General features: G+C 38.3%; 1 protein-coding gene across 1 annotated transcript in view; it reads left to right on the forward strand.

Annotated features, from left to right (window-relative positions):
* Positions 1–17,751, forward strand: part of slc12a8 (solute carrier family 12, member 8) — a 30,540-nt gene that overhangs the window by 7,518 nt on the left and 5,271 nt on the right. The window contains exons 6-9 of the mRNA XM_015402279.1: positions 10,881–10,994; positions 11,169–11,256; positions 13,711–13,798; positions 15,160–15,306. Of these exons, the coding sequence (XP_015257765.1) occupies positions 10,881–10,994; positions 11,169–11,256; positions 13,711–13,798; positions 15,160–15,306 (437 nt within the window). The remainder of the gene's footprint in view (positions 1–10,880; positions 10,995–11,168; positions 11,257–13,710; positions 13,799–15,159; positions 15,307–17,751) is intronic.

Here is a 17,751-nt window from a genome sequence, read left to right on the forward strand (position 1 = left end):
TATTTCTCTCATGGATGTTGTCATAGCCAAACATGAACAGACAAGGCAAAGCTACTATGAGAAAAAACAGAAAGAGCATAATGTTAGAGATTGAACTAACAGATTGGGAGAATAGAGATAGAATGATGAAAACTTGTCCCCATGTCCCCCAGAAGTCTAAGCCTATAGCAGCATATCTATAGAAATAAAACAAAATGCAACTCCTTTAATCTAGAAGCCACAGAAGGTAAAATGTTCAGTTACTTGTAACTTTGTCTCAGACTAAATCCAATTATGCAGAGCTTAAGGGAACTAAAGTGAACAAACATAATCATTTGGACGAAACGTCAGGTAGGTTAGGGATTGGGTTGTGGGGAGGTTTAAAGTAGGGTTAGCTTTTAAAACGTATCAGAAACTTAGACCATCTCACTAAACACAGTTGATTCCTTCGTTTCATTTCACCAATGGAAAATAAACAACATGACTACTAATGTGGCAAACAGGGTCCTGCTGGGATGAACGCTGAGTTTTTGTTCTATTTGCAAAATTATATGTATGTTGGAAAACTAACACTCTCCGATGTTAAACTTGGTGATGGTAGAGTGATGTGGTGCTCATGCATCTTTCAGTAACGGGAAGCTTGTCAGAGGAAATGAGAAGATGGATGAACCTAAATATAAGGTAATTCTGGCCATGATACCTATTAATAGCTTTAAAAGCCTTGATTGGCATGAAGATTATGCCTTCAAACAGAAAAATACTAACCATTCAGCATCAAATGCCATAAATATAAGTTTATGAATGCATTTTCACATGTTTAAATGGTTGAGTTAAAGTCCAGCTGTGAAACAATGTAGAATCTGTGTTGAGAATTTCTACTTGAATTTCTTCTATTACAGAACTGCAGCTTTTTCCTTTCACTTTCCTAATATGCATTAGTATGTGTGTATGTGCAACATAGAGTGCTCCAATAAAAGAAAATGTTAACAATTTTGACAGCAGCACAATTTATGGAGATCAGAATACCTAAAAAAAGGCTTGGGATAAACAAATACTATTGTGTATTCTCCTATATCAATCTTTGATTAAAACAAGTGAGAATAAAGAAGGTGTGACGTTTGACTGGTTCCTGCCAGTATCTCCTCTTAACGAAAGTTTTTTGCCACCACCCAAATAATAAACATGTTTTTACATGTAATAAGCATCCATTGTTTAACCACTGAGGGCTTTGTTCAGACAAGTTAGAGGAAAAAATGTGAGATTTGAAAATCAGATAATTTGTCTTTTTTTTTTAAGGTTAGCAATTAGAGGGGAAGATGGAGAGTTTGGATTTTATTAATAGTTGTTATAATTTTGAACATGTTTTAGGAATAAACATCCTTTTAGAAAAAAAACGTTTGCCCTCTATATTAACCTTCAGAAAAATAACTGCTTTAAAAACACTGAAAGCAAATTAAATAAACTCTATTCTGTATCTCTTGCACAAAAAGCTGTGGTTATACCTTAAAAAAATTGTTTTAGTTTTGTTTATAATAAGTGGAAATTAAGTCTGTCAGTTTGATATTTATTAAACAAAAAAAATTACATTTCTTGAAATTATGTTGCTGGTCTGTTATTTCCAGATTAAACACATTTAGGTCTTTTTTCATTTTACAAATTGTACAATATGTGTAAACAGAAATGGACTGTATGATCAATCAAGGTGTTGTGCAGTAATCTAGTTAATTTAAACCTTACTAGGATGAAAATATCCAAAGGTTTGGAAACCTTTGACTCATTGTTTGGTTGAGTCATGATGCTGTGATGTTGTCCGACCAGTAGGTGGTGCTGCAGTGTTGTTTATTCTCATTAGTGTCTCCTGTTGAAAGAAAACTTATGTTGTTTGTTTGTGTTTATCCAGTGATAAACCTCCCCCCACCCCTCCCTTATGTAAATAACCAATTCTTCTTTTTGGATCTTTTAAATCTTAAGTGTGAAACCGTCATCAGTGACTTTTGGTTTTCTTTAGTTGAATAGATTGTATCCTTTTGTTGACCTGCAGGAAGTCCTTCCCTACATTTCCTGTTCTCCGTGGTTATCAACTTCCTGTGCAGTTGGAAGAGAGAAGTTTGCAGAGTTCAGACCAGTTACTGAAGAACATTTTCCTTCACGTTTCACCTAAACATGACTTTATGTGTCTCAGAATGTAGAAAAAACTCATCTTTATTATCTAAACTGCCACTAAAACATGACAGTGGTCTGCCACCAGTGTTGATTACAACATCTCAGCCCTTTGGTTTGTTTGATAGCACGGTTATTAGAGGCCACACTGCAGCTACGAGGAACCCTGGAAGAACCGGCCACAACAACGGCTCCAGGTTTTTCTCATTAAAAAAAGCCGCTTTGTGTTGGGGTGATGATTTCATAATTGGCAGAGGACCAACAGGTCCCCTAGCAAACAAGCTTAAACTCACTGAACGCTGGAACGCATCCTAAAGGAAATGGGAGCCACCGCCAAAATGATGTGGTCATGGTTTGATAACATGTCTGCTTGGCAAGTGCTGCTGCTAAGGTCGTTTCACAAAGCCACCTACAAAAGGCCGGTCCTGTAATCCAAGTAATTCTATAAACCAAAACAAAACATTTTAAATCACAGAGGAATTTATCTCCCCCACACTTTGAATCTCTGACTAGATTAAAATGATTTGTTTACATTAATCAGCACCTCAAACATTACAACTATGGTCTATGCGACACAAAGAAGCACAGAAATGTGAATTATGATGCAGAAAATTATGGATTTAAATGTTTTTTATGAATTACAAATCAAAGTGTGCCTGATTGCATTCATATTCAGCCCCCTTGACCCTGATACCACCAGATTATAGTTAGTGCCAACATTTACCTTCATAAATTAGTTCAGTGTATAAATGGATTTCAGTATAAATCAGTTATGCCAACCACAGCTACTTTAGGGGAAGCAAATACTTTGCAGAACCATCTTCTGCTGTAGGGTTCAGTCTGGGGTATCCCTCTTCTAGCTTCAGATATTTAGAGCCTGAAATATTTCCTGTTTAGCCAATGTTTAGTTAGGATGGATTTAAAGAATCTGTGATCTGAAATGTTCTATTCTGGATACAGGTTCTGTGTATTTAGGTCTGAATTTTCCAACTTATTAACACACTACTAAATGCTACTTTGTAACCAACTGCATTATTTTTTTGCGACATCTTAAAGTTTCCTCCAAATCTTGATACCTTTTTTCTTACTTTAAATTTGTCATCAATAGGATCATCTGCAACATTTTGCCTGAAAAAACTTACTATATATATTTAAGGAGACTGGTTTTGATCAAATAACATAGTTTGGATAAACTTTCAGTCAAAATAGTGTATTAATGCACAGGATTAACTTTTAGTGTTATAAATGTAATGTCTGTTTCTAAAGATAACTATACGTATGTCTTCATTACAGATTTCCCCTCCTTTTTGCAGCACTGTTTCGAACATGATTTGTTCCAGTCTTATATATTTTTGCCAGCCTTTGACTCTGTTTTCTTTAGCTTCATCCATCTCATCATCCATCCAGCCTACCTTTCCTGTCCCTGCTTAAAGTCATAGGGAAGTTATATAAATGTCAAATCTTTCTGGCTTAAACATGTATATAAATGTATTCTTTATCAGACGATATTGTCTCAAAAATTACAAAATTTCTATTTAAAAAAGAAAAAAAAGTCCTGACTTAAAATATGTCAGCTTTTACACCTAAATTCGGCCAACCATATTTCAATGGTCATCTGTCAATCAAATTGTTTTCGCTCATAGCATCTTGATTCATGTCTCGCAGCTAATATATGCAACGGTTGAAATAAGAATAATTTCCTTTACCATTTAGTTCTGTCCCAGTGTTCACGGGGATGGACGTCTGTGTCTTCAGCAGGCGTAGAGCTAACAGAACTGGCAGCGTTGCAAAGCACGGGTTCAAACATGTACGGCTGGAAGCCTTCTACACCAAACCAAGCTTCTGCCTCCCTGGCGTCCTCTTCCGCAACATCTTCGTCCCGCTTTCCTCCTCTAAATAAAATATGTATGATGGAGGAGACTCATCCAGGACCTCCGACACTAAACTCTCCTCCTCTTGCATGTTTCCGCTGTCCATAGCGTTCCCTGACAGTGTTGTTTCTAAGTCACCAATTTAGTGCTACTTGGTCACAATGGAATTTGCCATTGGGAACCTACTAGCACTAAGTTGCTAACTGGTTAGCAAGATGCTTCCGACAAACTGGCCACAACTAAACTTGCTTGCCACAACAATCCTGCCCCCTTCATAATCGACCAGTCACATTCATTTTATTCACTTGAGTAAAGTCGTGCACCGCTCGGGAGAATTCAGAAATGCAACGGTTGGAACAGCCGCTTCCCTACGACTTTAATATAACCATCTCCAAGGCATGACACTGCCACTCCCTTGTCTCACAGTAGTGATGGCTCTTCCGGGTTATTTGTTTTATTAGCTTTCTGTACTATATATTTTTCTGTACTATCTTTCTAATTAGCCATTTCTTTTTCTTTTTTTAATGTTGAATACCTGATAAGAGCCAAAAGTGATGCTGTTTCTTCTTGCACTCTGTCAACTCTTTGTCATTTACATGCCCGGCCTAGCAGGTGGAGTTGGACGGGAAATCCGCTGAAACTGTAACGCCTTATAATTATTTGTGATTAAAAGATTGTGGTAGAATCCATTTCCCTTTTTATGTGCAGTAAACACATGGTTGTAGCCTCTAAAGCTGTCTGTCTATTGTCTCTGTGACCAATCAGCTTAACCATAAACTCGACGGACTGTGATCCAGAGAAGAATTACAGCTCAGCAGGCCTCACCCTGTTCCCCCTACAGAGCAGGAAGCCGTAATGGGCTCCTTGGGTCTGGGCTTTAGGGTGTTAACCAGACTCACCCACATTTTTGGAAGATGAGAAACGGAGATGGACAGAACAGAGATCTAAAGCGACTTTTCACTCCAGAGACCGCCTCAGCTTCTTTTTTTCTTTTTTTTTCATTATTGTTTTGTGGTCAAAAGGGTAATATATGGTTTTCAGTCGTCCCTCTGGGACCTGCTCCACCTCGGTAAAATCACAGCCTGCTGTGTTCTCTGCACAGTCCATGGTTGTTAGGGTGGGAGGGTAGGAGGTCAGCTCAGCAGAGGGAGAGGCCTCGGATGCTCATGTAATCCAACTATGCATTCCAGCATGCATCAGAGGAATGCTGCGCTTAGAGAAGCACCCCAAACCATTGCTTGTCACAGAATTTGCTGCTTTTCAGGTTGATTATTCCAGATCTTTCTCAAATTCACCAGAAAATCAAATCAGAACCAATAGATAACATCTTAGACTCTAAATCGGAGACATGAACTTATTGAGGGACATTTAGGAGTTTCTCCCACATTCAGGCAGCATCCGAGAATTTCTGGTTTCTTATAGTTTACCAAACGATACTCTGCCTTTATCAAAGCTCTGCACGTCTGGGTTGCTGGTAATTTAATACAGGTAGATCTGAAAAAATAAATATGATAGATATTTAGTATTTTTGTTACTTAGTTCTAAAAATAAATGCGTTTTGGTTCATTTCACATAAAGTAAAATATTTCAAGACCATTTCATTTCTGCACTTGGGAGAAGAGGTATTTTATCTGCAGACTTAACATTCTATAGAATCCTAGTGCAAAACAGAATTTCAGTTCTCATCTCTTTTGATAAGCCCTGAATGATGTTCCAGAGCTTCAGGTCTATCCTTCCTTTAAGCTTCTATGACTTTACTTCCTTCCCTGGATCTTTTGAGTGTTTCAGGAAGTTGGCACCATAGCGTTAAGAGGATGAGTTTAGTCTCAGTCACATTTTCAATCATTGCGAAACTATAGACCTTTCCTTAAAATAGAAACCGAAGCTTTTTCAGAGGCTTTCTCTTTGGTTTAAAAACATTATCCAGTGTTTTACCCGTTTCTCTAAGAAGTTTACCTCAATAATAAACATTCTGGATAACAAAGTATCACTGTCTGTTGCAATAACTTAAACAAAATAAAGACAACCTAAATAAGCACTGATTTCCTTTAATTTTGTGTTTAAAAACTAAAACTAAGCTATATTCCATGTGTAATCTATCTCCATCCCTCCATACATTGTAAATTACACCACAGGTTCACAGCTTCCACCTATTTACCGCTACAGACTAGCATGTACACTGTGCTGCACTTTATAACTTTGACCCTATAATCCTACATAATAGATTTGCTGTATTCCCTGTTTTATTTGCTCCCAACCTGCTGGTAATTAGCCTTTTGCATTATATGATTTTTAAAACCTTATTAATTTGGCCAGTGGTGTGTGCTAACGCATGCAAAGATTCCTCTCTTCAGGTCTGATACTGTGGATGTAATTATGGCAGATTAGGTGTTTTTGGCACATGTCCAAGCATTTTCTGAAGAAGTTGACTTCGGAAACAATAAAAATAAAAGTTTAAACTTCATGTTTGAGTTAGAAATTAAATTAATACCGTATATCTTTTTTTCCCTCCAGTTGGTTTCTCTGCTTTTTCCTGTTAGTTTAAAATGTGTTGTTATTTTATATAAATAAAAGTGAACATCATCGAAGGGCAAAGGTCATTAAAATGTACTAATGAGGTGGAAAAACAACATGAACAACGGAGTGTTGGCCTAGAGGTCAGAACAGTGCACTTGTGCTCTGAGAAGGTTGCAAGTTCCCGGTTCGATTCCCCACAGCCTCCACTCTGGGTTCCTGAGCAAGACCCTTAACTCCACACTGCTCCCTGGGAGCTGCATAGTGGCAGCCCACGGCTCTCCAAGGGGATGGGCCAAATGCAGAGAGTGAATTTCTCCAGTGTGAGATCAATACATTTAAATTAATTCATTCATTTAAAGAAAATCCTCCAGCAAACTAATATGTTTTCTTATGTGATGTCATCATGTGTGAGTGGAAGATTGTTGACTTGGAGGCCAGATCATTATCTGGGATGCTTTTTTTTATTGGTGACGAATTATATTTGAAGTTAAATTTACAGATTATGTATGTTTTTCTTCTCCCTCTTCTGATGATATTCTTCTGATTTTCTATTTCTGACATTCTTCAGAGTTAAATGAAGCAAAGCATTGCATCTGTCAGTATATATAAGCTTCCTATGCTTGAGTTTAAAACATGTGAACGCCCTTTCAAAGAGTTCAGTAGTCAGAGCAGGCAGAGTCAGACTCTCTTGGATGTTGGAGGAGGATGTTGTAATATGGGTGTGGAGCTCTTGTTGTGGACACGGACACACTGGATTTGTTAGGTCCTGGTTGTTTAGACAGAGGGTGATTTCATTGGGTCACAGAGTGAGCAAGAGTTTACAGCTTCTTATATCTCACTGAGATCATGAGTCCTTAAAACAAAGACATTTCCTCAAAAAAGAAAAAAAAGAGGGGGAAAAAATCCTCTAACTCAGTTTCTCACTGACTTTGATTCTTTCTCCAAAACCTGGAAGCTGCTGAGCTTCTGAAAAGGGTGGTGACTTCCTTTCGGATAAACATGTCATTAATCTGAGCGAACACATTCTTTCCCATCGCAAGATAACTAAAGGGGGAAATGTCCGGTGCAGGTTCCTCAGGCTGTGTGGTTACACCGGACCTCCTCCAACACAAAGCGACCTTCAGTCACACATTGGTCTGACCCGCCCTGCCTGGAAAGAGCCGCACTACCTGTTGTTCACATTTTTTATTATTTTTTTTTTATTTATTTTTGTTACCAACCCTCATTTATTCTGCTCACAACAGACCATAGAGATTCTGTTTTATAGATATGTGTTTATGCAGAAGTAATACAATATATTAAGCTATAATTCATTGCATTCAAAATGTTAAATTAGAAATTTAAATAGAAGCTGAGCAGAAATAGACGTTTCTGTTTGTGCATTTAATGTTTTTCAAAGAGAAGGTGATGTTTACATGAAACATGTAGTTTTAAATAATTACCGTAGGGTAGAAAATTAACAGGGAAGCTTTTATAATCTGTTTTTGTTATGTCCATTAATACTTTACCAACTTAAGCAGTTTAACACTAGAACTTCAAGAACACTTCATGAAATTAAACTAATTTCTCAAATTAAGGACCTGTTATTTGAAAAGCTCCCATCCGATTTCTTCTATTTGCTTTTTTTTCCATATTTAAATGTTTCAAAAAATATATAAGTAAATCAAATCCAAGAAGCCTTTTTTTTAAATAAACATTTTATGTGAATAAAAAATGTCCCCTTACTTACTGCCTGGTTGTGCCACCCATTCATCGCTGTGGGGAAATTATTGATTGAATGGTCGTATAGGTGGTTGTTTAAAGCATAAACAGCCTGTTTAAGTAGTGCTCCAACTTTTCAATTGAACTCAAAGCTAAACTTTGATCAACTTTGAGCCGAAGTATTTTATTTTTGTATTTTTAAGTCCTTTATTGCTTGATTGATTTACTGGTGCCCTTAAGACGATTTTTTGCTTTATAAGTCAGGTTTGGTACAGCACTTGGTCACTAGCTGTTAACCAGACATTCTGCTTACTAGTGAGGGATACTAATTCAAGGTTTTAAAGGCAGTTACATGTCATCCAGAACCTGAATTACCAATGTAGTCCCAGACAATCACACTAACACCATCATGTTTGACTGTCACTGCTATTTTATTTTCTTAATCTTTTGTGCCACCAGCTTACAATAGTTCTCCCTTCAGGTAATATGATATTTTTCTTATTTTTCAGAGATCATTAAGATCTCTTCTGGCAAATGTGAGACTGGACTTTGTTTCCTTTCTGGTTGGAGCTGGTTTTCAGCTTAGAACCTTCCCCTAGATGCCATCAAGATCAATATTAATGTTGAATCATTAAAAAAGAAAAAACTGCAGACCTTTGTGACCTCCTGGATGAGACATTGATGTTCTCTAACAGTGATTTTGAGAGGCTACCTTCACACTATGGTTCGTTGGAGCTTCCAAACCTTTAAAATCTTATAAACTGATTGATTTTATTTTATTTTTTTATCCTGATGGTGTCAGTGATTTTTTTTATTTCTCTTTTGTTCTTGAATATCTTGAAATATGTTTTTATTTCTTAGATCTTTTACCCTACTTCATGCTGTCAGATTCACTGATTCTAAAGGACGGGCAGGATTCAAGCTTGGGTTTGACCTTTGAAACTAAAATCAGCTTTTAAAAAACAAAACAAAAAAAACCCTTTTGTTTAATCACAGTTCATTTTGTTCTAACAGGTTTTATGTTTCTTCTTTCAAACAGGGCCAGGTTGTGCTGATGCAAGTTTTTAATGTGGTTTAAGTTTATATATCCAGAATCGTGTTATAGGATTTTAATATCCGTAAGGAGGCATCATGAAAATATAAGATAGAGGGAAATAGACGGTCTCTCTGTACCAGAATGCAACAGTGCAGAACACCTGATTTTCTTTTCTGCTTTGCTTTATTATAAAGGCTGGATATTTGTAAAATGTTGCAGTCTCCTCTATTTTGTTCCAAACTGACTTTCTAAGAACCTGGTTAAGATTTAGATGAAATGTGCTTGAAACAGTTTGGACATATTTGCTGTTTGCTGATATATTTGACGTTTTTTCCCGTTGCCAAAACAGCCTTGCCTCTGGATTCCTTTAGACTCCTGAAGAAGTGCTGTGGTATCTGGCACTAAGATGTAAGCAGCAGATCCCTTGAGTCCTGTAAGCTGCAGGGTGTGGCACCCATGAATCTGACATGTTTCTGCAGCATATCCCACAGAGGCTCCTTCGGAGTGTAATTTAGAGGAGGAGTCAACACCTCAAACTTATTGTTGTTTCTCCACACTGTTTAGGACTCATATTTACCTTGTATCATGGAGCAGAACATTGTCCAAATTATCTCTGGCTTTCCCTTTTTATTCTCATATTGTAGCCGGATAGCATTGATTTAAAAAAATAAAACAAAATAAATCGTTGCCAGAATCAGTTTCCTTCTTCTAAACTTTAAGCTACAGTAGCTTGTTGGTTGGCTGTTTAAACTCTTAATTTGTTTCACAGAAAAAAAGCTCATACATTCTTCTTTAAAAAAGCATTCTTCCTTAACAAAGTTAACAAATCTGAAGGCTTGATCCATCAGCTAGATGTCTTCTTTGTTTTTTTTTCATTAGATTAACCATTTCTACTCGTTGCAACTTTGAGTTATTCAAAAATATTATGACTGATGCCCCACACTGGCTTTTTACTGGACATTGTTGTTTTAATGTTCTTTTAAAGAGCAAGTTCCAGAGATTTTGCAGATATTTTGCCCCCGCTGGCGACAAGTGAAAGTGTCACCACTGTTGTGCACATGCAATGAGGGAAGAGGAAAAAGCAAGGCAGTCTGGTGCTGCGGCTGCACGGGTCCTTTGTTAACAGGAATGATGTCATCTGATCACATGATCTGAGCTCCCTTCTTATAAAAACCTTCTCTAATATTCTCATAATCTCTCTAATTTCATTGCAGATCATGCTCCAATTCAGTCATTTTGTTTGCAATAGACAAAAGTTGTATTTTCTTACTGTTGAATCTGTGATGTTTGAGATGCACCAGAGGATGTTTATGATCCTTCTTCACAAAGCGTTGCCCCTGCTCTCACTGTGGCAGAGACTCAACAAAGTAGCAAGGAGAACTAAAGCACAGCGGGTGACCCACGTCCACACCCAGAGAATTGGTCCCTAATAACTCATAAACTGACTAAAAGAGCCTATAGAGGCAACTGTGGTGAACAGAGGAAACTCCTTTTACATGTTAGGTAATAATAAGTGCATGTATGGGAAGGAAAAAAAAAAATTATAATTTTAAACTTGCACAATACATCTATAAGCCTGTTTAGTAATGTGCTTTATGTGCTGCTGCTTCCTCCAGAGCACGGTTTCATTGGTTACTCAGCCGAGCTTCTCAGCAATAACAGCGGACCAGATTATAGCCCAGGAGAAAACTTTTTCACCGTTTTCGGAGTCTTCTTTCCTGCTGCTACAGGTGCGTGCTCTCCCACCCCCTCTAGCTCCTTTTAGATAACGTTTTTCATTTATCACACAGCATGTCAACAACTCTGCTTTCCATTTATTTTTAAAGCTACAGTTTCCAGTTGGATAACTGCGTTTTGTAATGTTTATTTGGTGAACATTAGTGTGTGTATGTGTTCATGTTTAGGGGTCATGGCAGGATTCAACATGAGCTCAGACCTGCAGCGGCCGGAGACCAGCATCCCCGTGGGAACCCTGGCAGCTGTTTTTACTTCGTACGGCAGCAACCTCATTCACACAGCACATTAGCGTCATTAAAATATTTATATTATTCAGTTTTAAAATCTTTTATAGAGTGATTTCAGGTTAATTCCAAAGTTGATTAAAGTTGATTAAAAAAACAAAATTAGCCTTTAATGAATTATATAAAATCCAAAATGTTATGTTCTACACAAACATAGAGAAGTCTGCTCTTTTTCCAACTTACAACTGTTGTTGACCTCCATAAGGAGGGTAAGCAGCAAAGCTGGCTGGGAGTGCAGTATGCAGGCATGATGGAAAATTTAGTGGAGGGAAAAAAGTAGAAAACGGAATTCAAACAACAGATGAATGATAATAAACCGAGCCTTAAAGGGGTGATAGAATGATTCTATAGAGTATTTGGTGCCTTAAGGTCTCTGAATAGGGTGTGGAACATTGGTTGGGCTGAAAATGGCATATATCTGTTCTATGAGCCCTAATGCAAGCCTGGTTAAAAGTCCTAGAATGAAATTACAGGTTTTCTTCCTTTTATGGTATGCTCATGAATATTTAGATGAGCTGTGCGCTGATTGGTTGGTTTATAACGAGCAAAGCTGTTGAGCAAAGAAGCATCATAGCAACAAGCACTCACTCACTGAAACATTGAAGTTGTTGATATGGTAGCGTGGCCAGATGTCTTCTTTTTCCTGGACATATCCTACTTTTTATACCTAGAAAAATGTCCGGGGGAATTTTAAAATCGTCTGGGATTTTGGTCGACAACAGTGCAGCACGTAGTCGCAACACACTGGGCAGTTGAGCCGTTCCGTCAAGGAACCCCAACGGACTGGGGCAGGGAGCACGCAGGGGACGGAGCCACCAAACCTAAAAGGGTGACGGTAGCCTGGACACAGGCCGCCCAATGCTCCCCCCACCTGCCTTACCGGCCCCCATCCCCCGTCCTCCAGCTGAGGATGGGCAGCTCACTGCTCTCTGCTGAGGTCTGGTCCAGTCAGCGCCCCAGCAGTCGACACTCATACCCCCACCCCCCACCCCACCCCCCCTTGGGCCAGTGGGCTGGTCTGTATGTCAATTTCATGGAGTGACAAAAGTACAGGCCAGAACCAAATAAGGCAACATCCCCGAATTGACGTCAACTCTGGGCTTCGTTTGAATTCGCAGTTAAAAATTGTGAGATTTGCAGAGAAAGGAGTTGTCCATGGGGTTTGAACTTCTCTGTACGTCCATTTCTCCCACTAACTGTCATTATTCATGACATTCGGTTTTGTATTCTATGACCCCCTCCAAAGGACATTTGTTCTGGTGGGATGGTTAGTGGTGTCTTATTAGTTAGGGGGCAGGCAAACTGCTCAGCAATGAGCAGGTTAAATTCAGAGGACAGATTTCTTTGTAATGTGCTTTTGGAAGCTTTAAATCTTTTATTTGAATTTAAAGAGCTACAACACAGAGACAAATCCAGGACATGAAATGAAGGTGATAATTTCTTTATGACAAACTAATCCAAACCACAGACGACGTTAGAGTTGTCTTATTGATGGACAAATAATGATGAAGCGTTGCTAGGTCTTCCAGTCAATATTTCAGAAGAAAGTACATTTTGTATTTCATTTATATGTCAACCTGTCAGAGGAGGGTCAATAAATCCAATATGATTGTTTTTTCAGAGAAGTTTAACAGCTAATGATGATTTGAGGAGACGACTCATGCTGGTTTTAGTCGACCGGGTTTTCCCACGTCCATGTTCACATTTTAGAGAGTTTTCAGCACACTATTAAAAGCACCAAAAGCATATTTAATGACAGTGAACTCACTGTGCTTCATTTACCATCAACTGATCTGGACATGAACCCTACAGAGAATCTAAGTGGTATCTAGAGGAAAATGCCAGACGGCAGAAAAGTACCCTGGGCTTCCTCAGTGGTACCACTGATCCATCCCCTCCACCCCGCGTTTTGTTGATGCAGTTATTTATACACACGTGCCTCATAGACTATTTTGAATTAATTAGACACTTCTGGGTTGAAATAATTTTCTAATTTTAGATAACTTTCAGCCATAATCATCTAAATGTTTAAAAGATAATATATAGCTCTACTGTATAGTAAAGAGTATTAATGACCTGTGAGTGGTACTTTTTGGATTTGTATTACTGAAGCAAATATGCTTTCTCACAATATTCACATTTTTTTAAATACTTACCTGTACACCTACTCTATGGCATCATTGTGGTATTTGTTATCAGAAGGGGAATTCCCCCCAAACATGCTTTACTTTCCCCGTCTACTGCGGCGTTTCTTAAAGGTCAAATCTTTCCTGTTTCAGTGGGTAGAACAAACAAACCCACATTCCCAGCTCCAACCCAGCAGGTTTCTACCACTCACATTATTCTGTCTGACTTTTTGTATTAATAGAGAGAGAAAGGAGCTGTTGTTTATAATCTGGTGTGGTGTACTGTCTGTGACCTGCAGGTGGTTCCTGTATCTGGTCTTTGTCTTCCTCCTGGGGGCCATCTGCACCAGAGAAGCTCTGCGCTTTGACTTCTTGATAGCAGAGAAGGTAAACTCCTCTCTGTTTCCATCCAGCTGTGTCTGAGTCCTTCCAGCCGAGGAGGCATAGTGTGGGGTTTTCACACCATGTTGATTTGTTGTGGTAGGTTCAGCCTCCAACTGTGTGCACTTTTAAAATGGTTGGACGTCTTGAAAAACGTTTTCCAGTCCTTTAAAAAATTCCTGTTTGACCATAGTCTGTATTTGAAGTAGGTTATAGATAGCTAAGCTCTAAAACGTTCACAGTCATCTCTAAATGTCCACCTGTGTGTGATTTATTCTTAGTGGAAATGAAATTGTCCTGTTAAGATCTTAAAGGTTGCTTAGATTAGTTTATGGTTGATTGGTTAATTGACAAATGGCATCAAGGAGATCAAGAAGCAAAACGGACAGTTCAGATATTTATTTAGTTATTTATTTTTTTGTATCAGTGTCCTGTCTGGCAATGTGGCAATAAGAATAATTGTCTTGATGCCAAAAAGAGCCCAACAGATTTTTACTTTCACAAGTGGAGCAGTACGGCTATCGCTATAGTGTTCTGCTTGATTTATGCACGTAAGTAGCTTTATTATATTTCATGCAGGGAGTATTACAGATGATATGGACACTGCAATGGGAAAGTATAATGGGAAAGAAAAAAATGGGAAAAAGGAGAAAAGATGGAAGAAAAAAGGGAGACAATGATAAAAACATTTGAACAGTAAGAACGATGATAAGAAGAAGAATTAGTATCTGAAGCTTTAGACAGTTCGGGGGGCTCTATTTAATCTATGAGCTGTAAAGTGTAAAGAATGGCAAGGAAAAATCCACAGTTTGAAAGAAAAGTCCAGCTAAAATTACAGTCGCTATGGAAACGTCATCCCCGCTGTAATGTTTGGAGGTAGAAGAAGAGTGCTGTGGGGGTCAACAATAACGAATCTGCGGTTCAGATGTTTTAATAAGAAGAATGGGCTAACATCTGTATTTTAGCTCTGAAAAACTGCTAAATACAACTGAAACTGCAGCAAAATTATGTTGGCAGATTATTGGTTAACCAGGTTTAAATGAATGCATGTCACAATTTTCTTACACTTACACTCTTACACTATTAAGCATTCACTTTTCATTTTTAAAGATCATTGACCTTGGTCTTTAATGTAAAATTCCTTCAATTGTAGCTTAAATGAGGTGACGAACGGGAGACACATTTGTAAATATTTGATTTCAAAGACTGAAAAAGTGCTGAAGTCCTTGACTTCTCCATTAGTGATTAGTTCTCATTGTTTTTGCAGGGGCACGACTGCAGCGGAACTGACTTGGGCGTAGCTTTCATGAGATTTCAACCCCACCTCATCCCTTTCTACCCTGTGTTTGTTTTCCGTCTTCCTCCAGGTCTCCTTGGTGGGTTTCCTCTTTCTGCTGGGTCTTTACATCTCCTCTCTAGCTTCCTGCATGGGAGGCTTGTACGGAGCACCCAGGATCCTCCAGTGCATCGCGCAGGAAAGGGTCATCCCCTCACTGGCCTTCCTAGGAAGAGGGGTGAGTGGATAGAAGGCTTAAGGAATACATTTAAAGAGAACAAAATAGAAAAAGATTTTTTTAGTCCAATTGTGATTTTATGTACCATAGAGTTGCTTTTCTGCAGAAAAACTATAGTGAAAATGATTGTTGTTTTCTGTCCTTGGTGGTTAACCAATTCAATTTGTAATCAAACAGTTTTCTTTAGGTAAAAGTCAAATGTTCAACTTGAACATGCACATTAGCAAACAAATAAAACCAATAAGGTGGCAGCTGAAGCTTTAATTAAATTAAACTTTGATTTACCGTAATCAAGCAAAACCTGTAAATGTTCCTCTAAGTTCAGGGTGGTTGCAATGGTGGTTAATTCATTTCAGTTTATTTATAAAGCACCAATTCACAACACATGTCGCCTCAAGGCACTTTACAGTTCACCAGATCATACCATCAAATTGATACAAAGTTTTCTATCTAAGGAAAACCAGTTGATTACATTGACTCATTGACTCTTCAGTAATCCCTCATACTAAGAATACTTGAAGCGACAGTGGAGAGGAAAAACTTCCTTTTAACAGGAAGAAACCTGCAGCAGAACCAGGCTCAGTGTGAGCGGCCATCTGCTGAGGCCGACTGGGGTTCAAGGAGGCAGAAGCAGATACACAAAAAGCAACTGTAAAAGGCGGCCCCGTCCAGGAAACACACAGCCAGGCAGACGAGCTCCGAGCCAGTTCCCATGTCAGAGGATGAAGAGAGCACATCCAGCCAGTCACAGAAACAGGACTACACTGAAAAACAGGCAGATCTCCAACATCTATAAACAAAGGTGTTGATGGCAGCTGATATTTCTCTCCAGGGTGAAGTCACAACAAAACAGGAACAGATGAGGCAAAGCTACTATGAGAAAAAACAGAGAGGATAACATTAGAGATTGAACTAACAGATTCTGCAGTTTACAAACCAACATTTTCCTTATAGTGTGACATATTTCCTCTACAATTATCTAAACTAATTAAATCCTTTTATTTGACATATAATGAACACAGTAGGCAGTTCTTTTGATCTTTAATTTTAAACAGGCATTAGTTTTCATCTAAATGTAGTATTTTATTTCTTTAAAAGATTTTTCTCTGATTAAAGCAACCAAACAGTATGTATATATATATAAGCTGCCACCACCTGTTGCTAATATATACCTTTTGTTCTTAAATCGAAAAATGTATCATCATTTATTAGAACACAATGAATTCTTCCACAAACCTTTACAGTGTTTTAGTAACACATGTGAAGGTTTTCTTTAGAAGAGATGCCTTTGACCTTATAACTTAGTCCAGATATAAGTGATTTTTTGAAGATTTTAAATGAAAGTTTAAATAAAAGTTGTTTTTTTTTAACCTCTTGAAGCCTGTTGCAAATATGCAACAAGCCGTATGTATTACTTCAGCAGCCAAGATAAGATGGGCATTCCCTCAGTGCCAATTATTTCAGATTGGGTGCAGACCTAGGAACATATATATATATATATATATATATATATATATATATATATATATATATATATATATATATATATATATATATTATTTTTTTTTCCCCTCATGCAATCCACACATACAAAGAAATGAAACCATATATGTCTAGAAATTAAGTTATGTGTAATAACGTGAAATGCCACAGGTGAGTTACCTTTGTGCTGGAGGGATTTATTGATGCACAAAAGATTTCTGCTGAAGTAAACTGAACAGTGACAATGAACATTTTTAGATAAACTCTTAAAAAATTTCAGAGTAAACGTATTTGCCTGTAGTCATTCTCATTCCAGTTTCACACAACATTCAAAAACACATCTTGACTGTGTTACCTGCAGTGAACAGCATATTGTGACCTATTCAGCGGGTAGCCTGGATGTATAGGGGGTGTGGTGCTCAGACTCAGCAGGAAGCCTTTTTCTAAGCTGCCTAATTATAGAGCTTGGGCTTCATAAAGTAGAAGTGAGTGGACTGACCTCAGCATTGCAACACCCCGCTGCTGCTACACATTTGGTGGCGAGTCACGTTGATGCTGTGACCTCTTTGACCTCAGGCTTCCCAGTATGGCAGCACTGCTCGACCTCTCTCAGCATGGTGGAATGAGGCCTGAGACATCTTGGCCCAAATCAAAGCCTCAGAACAAACGCAGGAAGGGCGACGGGCAGGGCCCTGCTCTGCTGTGTGCTCTGGAGGCCCGCCAAGCGCATAACAGGCCGTCTGTAACTGTGCAACAAGACGGGGGATTTCAAGCAAGAGGCTGCTGTTTGGAGATATATGTTGTCTTCCAGAGTTTTATACTTCTGTTAAGCTGATTTGACATTTTCCTTAAAAGTTAAGGAGAAATAAAACCCATTTCAGAGATTGTCTTAAATATATTGACTAATTTTGTCTGCACAGTTTAAATATTTTTGTGGAAGATTACTAGTGCTGCTGCAGAAGT

The sequence above is a fragment of the Cyprinodon variegatus genome, unplaced genomic scaffold (genome assembly GCF_000732505.1).
Source record: "Cyprinodon variegatus isolate N-32 unplaced genomic scaffold, C_variegatus-1.0 Scaffold1329, whole genome shotgun sequence".
NCBI classification, from domain to species: Eukaryota; Metazoa; Chordata; class Actinopteri; order Cyprinodontiformes; family Cyprinodontidae; genus Cyprinodon; species Cyprinodon variegatus.